This window comes from Anopheles moucheti, chromosome 2 (genome assembly GCF_943734755.1).
Source record: "Anopheles moucheti chromosome 2, idAnoMoucSN_F20_07, whole genome shotgun sequence".
NCBI lineage: Eukaryota > Metazoa > Arthropoda > Insecta > Diptera > Culicidae > Anopheles > Anopheles moucheti.
This window is the reverse complement of record NC_069140.1, coordinates 57,485,583-57,490,909: the sequence shown is the minus strand read 5'-3', so window position 1 is coordinate 57,490,909 and position 5,327 is coordinate 57,485,583. Positions and strand designations below refer to the sequence as shown.

At 49.9% G+C, this 5,327-nt stretch overlaps 1 protein-coding gene across 1 annotated transcript; it reads left to right on the top strand.

Annotated features, from left to right (window-relative positions):
- Positions 1-3,443: 3,443 nt before the first annotated feature.
- Positions 3,444-5,327, top strand: LOC128298071 (pro-resilin). Its single transcript, XM_053033803.1, has one exon. It carries the CDS (start codon positions 3,444-3,446, stop codon positions 5,325-5,327), a length of 1,884 nt encoding a protein of 627 aa, XP_052889763.1.

The window sequence follows — 5,327 nt, the reverse complement described above, 5'->3', positions numbered from 1 at the left end:
GCAAAGGTAAACAAGGTTCCGATGAAACAAAAATTCGGTTATGAATGATTTGCTTTTTGGGCAATAATATGAATGTAACAATCCCAAATTTAATTTCAAAATTTTTCGCAAAATAAAAAAAGTTACTGCTAAAAATTAAATTCTAGTAGAATATGTATGAATAGTGCTAATAGTATGATTTGTATCATTCCATTTCCATTTCTAAACATTTCCTGTAGCTTTCGTACATAATCTGATTTGAAATTATAAATTTATCACAAAACCCCATTATAGTTAATTTTATGAGATATGATAACATATAAGTAATATGATTAATTGAAATTGTAATAATAAATAGCGCCAATGTGAAACTATCGCGTCTTGCATTGGGACATTCAATTACATTCTAATAGTTTCAAATATGTGCAAGTAGCTAGGGATATCCATATGGTGGCAAGAGAAAGGATCACGATGGCTACATGGAGACAATATAAAAAATGCTTCGCACGTAGAAAAATAACCCCTCGCGCTTTTGTTCGGCCCATGAAATCAGCATTACCGGCACTCGGAGGAAGATGCACCACCAATGCAATCCACCTCAATAGCAGTAGTTGATTGCACCGATGCCGTTGCCGATCACGCTGACGGAGGATCATGTGAGTCATACGGTGATGGCTACTCGTAACCCTACCACCCGCTGGGCCGGTGGGGGTGTATGTGCCGTCGTCGCTGTTATGCTTTTATGCGAAACACGAAAACAGTGCTCGTTCGGCGTGTCGGCGTATGATAATGGCCCACGATGAGCACGACGATGCTGCAGAAGATGAGATCCGTGGCCTATGCTCGTGGCTATGGTGGTGGAAGCGTCGTTGCCTTCGTGTTCTCAAACCGACGAACCGACGGCACCCGTCGGTTAACCCTCCCGGTGGAAAATCCCTCCCCTTTATTCGAGGAGCAGATGTGTTGATTTTCTGTGTGCTTTTTTTTTTTGAGGGTACTCACCAAACGAGAGGGATGCCCGTGATCTTACCCCGGTGCACAGTGCAGCACGGTACGAAATCGTCGAAAATTACACCCGCCAAGGGAGGCGAGCGAGTTTTTCGAGTATAAAAGTGAAGCCATGCTTTGATTTGAATATCATTCCACCAACGAACACCGTTTCGGTTCGTTCAGATAGGATTGTGCCGAAACAGCTGGATTGTGAACCGTGTGTACAGGACCCCAATCATCGGACTGCTTGAACAGATAGGGAATCACACCGTACGATCCCCAAGCACCCGGGCGTCTCCAGTGACGGTCAGTTTGATCTTTTAGCAAGCATGCAAAAGTGTGTTTAATTTGTGAACTAAAATTAAAAAGTGATCAAGTGACGCTTTATAAATAATGGTATAGGAAGCAAGCGAATTGCTAACCAAATAAACTCTTTTGTGCAGTGATGTGGTTCTGGACGAAGTGATGTGATCTTCTGTAATCTTTGCTATTCTTTGCGAAATACTATTTTGCTATTATTTTGTAAAATTCATTTCTACTATAGCACAAAACGTGCAACAATTTGTGTTCTATTTGTTGTTGCATTAGATCAGTTTGTGAACAAGTTGTGATGTTTTATATTCCTGCTTCAAACGCAAATTCTGATCATCTGTTGGTTGTGTAAACGTTTTCTTTAATGCAAAATTCATGCGAAACAATTATCTACTCTTGAATGATAATTTTTTTTTTATAATGAATAATAAATAATTTATTTCAATATTTTTTTTTGGTTTTGAAACACATGCCAAAATATGATATGCGGTATGAAATAAATTAAAACCTGTTGGCATGGAATATCAACCACTTGGTGTAAGATTTCCGTGATTTTTCCCCAAACAGCATAATCCTAACCGCTAACCCCGTACAACAACAAAGCGCATAATTGCCGTTCGCAGTCTAATTGTCGCCATCGCAACACGTCGCACTGGACAAATGATTCTCATTAGAGTATCTTAATTAAAATCTGTTGTATTCAAATCAGTTTCTGCCAGATACAATGGTCCGCCCCATGCTCATCGACGCATTCCCTTCATCGACTTCAGCGTGATTATCGAAATCTGTTTTACCAGTTTTGATCGCGCTCTAACCTTCGACATCCGAGCCTCGCTTGATCGTGACGCACAGTACAATATCTGGTGACAAGATCTTGCAAAAGGTTGATTGATGTGGCTTTCTACAAAAAAAACACACATACTAAAATTCAATCGAACCATGTTGTGAGCATAATAAGTGGCCTCGTAGCGATTTTATGTACGGTTCGTGTGGCCGCTTGAAGTTTTTTTGTTTTCAAACGGATAAGATTCTGGGGTTCTCCGCTTACCGGAGGTTTGCCTGATTGCTGGTACACTGTCCGTCAATTATATCATCAAGCCGCGGGTGTACATTCCTTTTCTCACAGCTAACTCCAAACAATCACATTACCACCGCCACCACCAACAAGTGGCGTCGGACGTTCGCACCGAGAGTGTCATCCTTTGGACATTTGGCTTAATTGGTTTGATGTCATCAGCATGATTAACCTCCACCCCATCTGAAGCGATCCGAAGCGGCCCAGCACGCGGCTCTCCCGAGCAAGGTGTTGCTGGGACTTCTCGGCTTCTCCGCTAATAAAACCACAATCTAATTATTTCACTTACCATCTCACCGAATGTCAGCTGCCGGGAATGGGACGCGGTACAGTGCAATCGGCGCTTGGCACGCGCACCCAAACCGGGAAACCAATGGTCCGCCGCGAAAGATAACTCAATCTGACAGCATAATTGCATTCTTCGCTGTGTCGTTGTTTTAGCCGTTTTAGCCGTTGTTGTAGCCGTGTCGATTTTGCACACCTCGACACACACACACACACACAACGGGCATTGTGCAAATCGATGTGTAGTACTGATCGTTGTTGAATCGCCGGTATCCGTACCGGCCAGTTCGACGGGGGCGTCCGGGGCACTTGCATAAGTCCGGCAATAATTTCGTTGCACCTCAAACGCACGATCCATCGTGCATTGGTGCAATGGCATGATCATCGCAGATTCGCCGCTGCCGTACCGACGATCGACGGTGGAGAGATGGCCATCGGGACGGTCGAATTCGTACCCCCGATGCACCATGATTATGTAAAGGGAAACAAAATGGGGAGAATGCCATAAACCAACCACCGCAAAACAATCGATTTGCATCGTCGGCTTACGTCTCACGCGCCAATTCCGGCAGATGAAGCGCGAACGATCGTAAATATTGAACGCATAATAGCTACCGGTTTTTTTTTTCTTGTGTTCCTGTTGCCGACGGTGCACGATCGTTCGCTACACAATGTAGTGGCGCTACGGCGAGACGAGACGATCGCAACCCCCACTGGCCAACTGACCTAACGAACGGATTTTGTTGTTTCTTTTCCGCAGGTTTCACCTTGTTGGAACATAGCAGATTCTAAAGGCAGAACCATGGTCTCCCATCGCAATCGGTTGACCGTCCTCGTGGTGGTATGCTGTGCTGTCCTTGTGCCAGCCCGTGCATCGACCAGCTTGGCTAAGCGAGAGGCGCCTCTCCCACCGACCGGTAGCTACCTTCCACCGTCGGGCGGAGCTGGTGGATATCCGGCGGCACAGACTCCTTCCTCAAGCTACGGTGCGCCAACAGGTGGTGCTGGCAGCTGGAGCGGAAATGGAAATGGCAATGGAGGCCGTGGTCACTCCAACGGTGGTGGTCAATCGTTCGGTGCTCCTTCGGCGCCGTCCCAGTCATACGGTGCTCCCAGCTTCGGAGGTCAGAGCTCGGGAGGTTTCGGTGGACACAGCTCGGGAGGGTTCGGTGGACACGGTGGAAATGGCAATGGAAACGGTAACGGATACTCGAGCGGACGCCCGTCGAGTCAGTATGGACCTCCACAGCAGCAACAGCAACAACAGCAACAGTCGTTCCGTCCTCCTTCCACTAGCTACGGAGTTCCGGCGGCTCCCTCTCAGTCGTACGGTACACCGCAGGGCAACGGTGGCAATGGATACTCTAGCGGACGTCCATCGTCCCAATACGGTGCACCTTCGCAGTCGAACGGAAATGGTTTCGGAGCCCGTCCCTCGTCCAGCTATGGTGCTCCAAGCCGTCCATCGACCCAATACGGTGCTCCGTCAGGTGGAAACGGCAACGGATACTCTGGCAATGGAAACGGACGTAGCTACAGCAACGGTAATGGACATGGCAACGGTCACAGCAATGGCAATGGTAACAATGGATATTCTAGTGGACCGTCTCGCCAACCGTCGCAGCAGTACGGAGCTCCGGCTCAGACTCCCTCGTCTCAATATGGAGCCCCTGCTCAAACCCCGTCCAGCCAGTACGGTGCCCCTGCTCAGACCCCGTCCAGCCAGTATGGCGCTCCGGCTCAGACTCCTTCTTCGCAGTACGGTGCTCCGGCTCAGAGTCCCTCTTCTCAATATGGAGCACCTGCTCAGACCCCATCCAGCCAGTATGGAGCACCAGCTCCATCTCGCCCATCGCAGCAGTATGGAGCTCCTGCCCAAGCCCCATCATCTCAGTACGGAGCCCCAGCACAGACCCCATCGAGCCAGTATGGAGCCCCTGCTCAGACCCCATCCTCTCAGTATGGAGCCCCGGCTCAGGCTCCTTCGTCCCAATATGGAGCTCCCGCTCAGCAACCATCCAGCCAATATGGAGCACCAGCTCCATCGCGTCCCTCGCAGCAATACGGAGCACCCGCTCAGCAACCATCCAGCCAGTATGGAGCGCCCGCTCCATCGCGTCCGTCGCAGCAGTATGGAGCACCGGCCCAGGCACCTTCGTCCCAGTATGGAGCTCCCGCTCAGGCCCCATCTTCTCAGTACGGAGCACCGTCTCAAACTCCATCTAGCCAATACGGAGCACCTGCTCCATCGCGCCCGTCGTCGCAGTACGGACCCCCGGCCCAGACTCCTTCCTCACAGTACGGAGCCCCCGCTCAGACACCTTCCTCACAGTACGGAGCCCCCGCTCAGACTCCGTCCAGCCAATACGGAGCCCCTGCTCAGCAACCTTCCAGCCAGTACGGTGCTCCAAGCTTCGGTTCGTCGGGCGGCTCCTCTTTCGGCGGCGGTAACGGTAATGGTAACGTTGGTGGCAGCTACCAGGTAAGCTCGAACGGTAATGGATTCTCCCAGGCTTCCTTCTCGGCCAGTAGCTTCTCCTCGAACGGACGCTCGTCGCAGACGGCTGGCGGCTTCAGCTCCGGTGGTCCGTCGCATTCTGCCGGTGGATACAGTTCCGGTGGTCCATCGCAAGTGCCGGCCACCCTACCGCAGTCGTACTCCTCCAACGGTGGCTATAACTACTAA

What these genes read in the sequence shown, in the direction of transcription:
- LOC128298071 (XM_053033803.1), top strand. Translation starts at nt 3,444, where the DNA reads ATGGTCTCCCATCGCAATCGGTTGACCGTCCTCGTGGTGGTATGCTGT.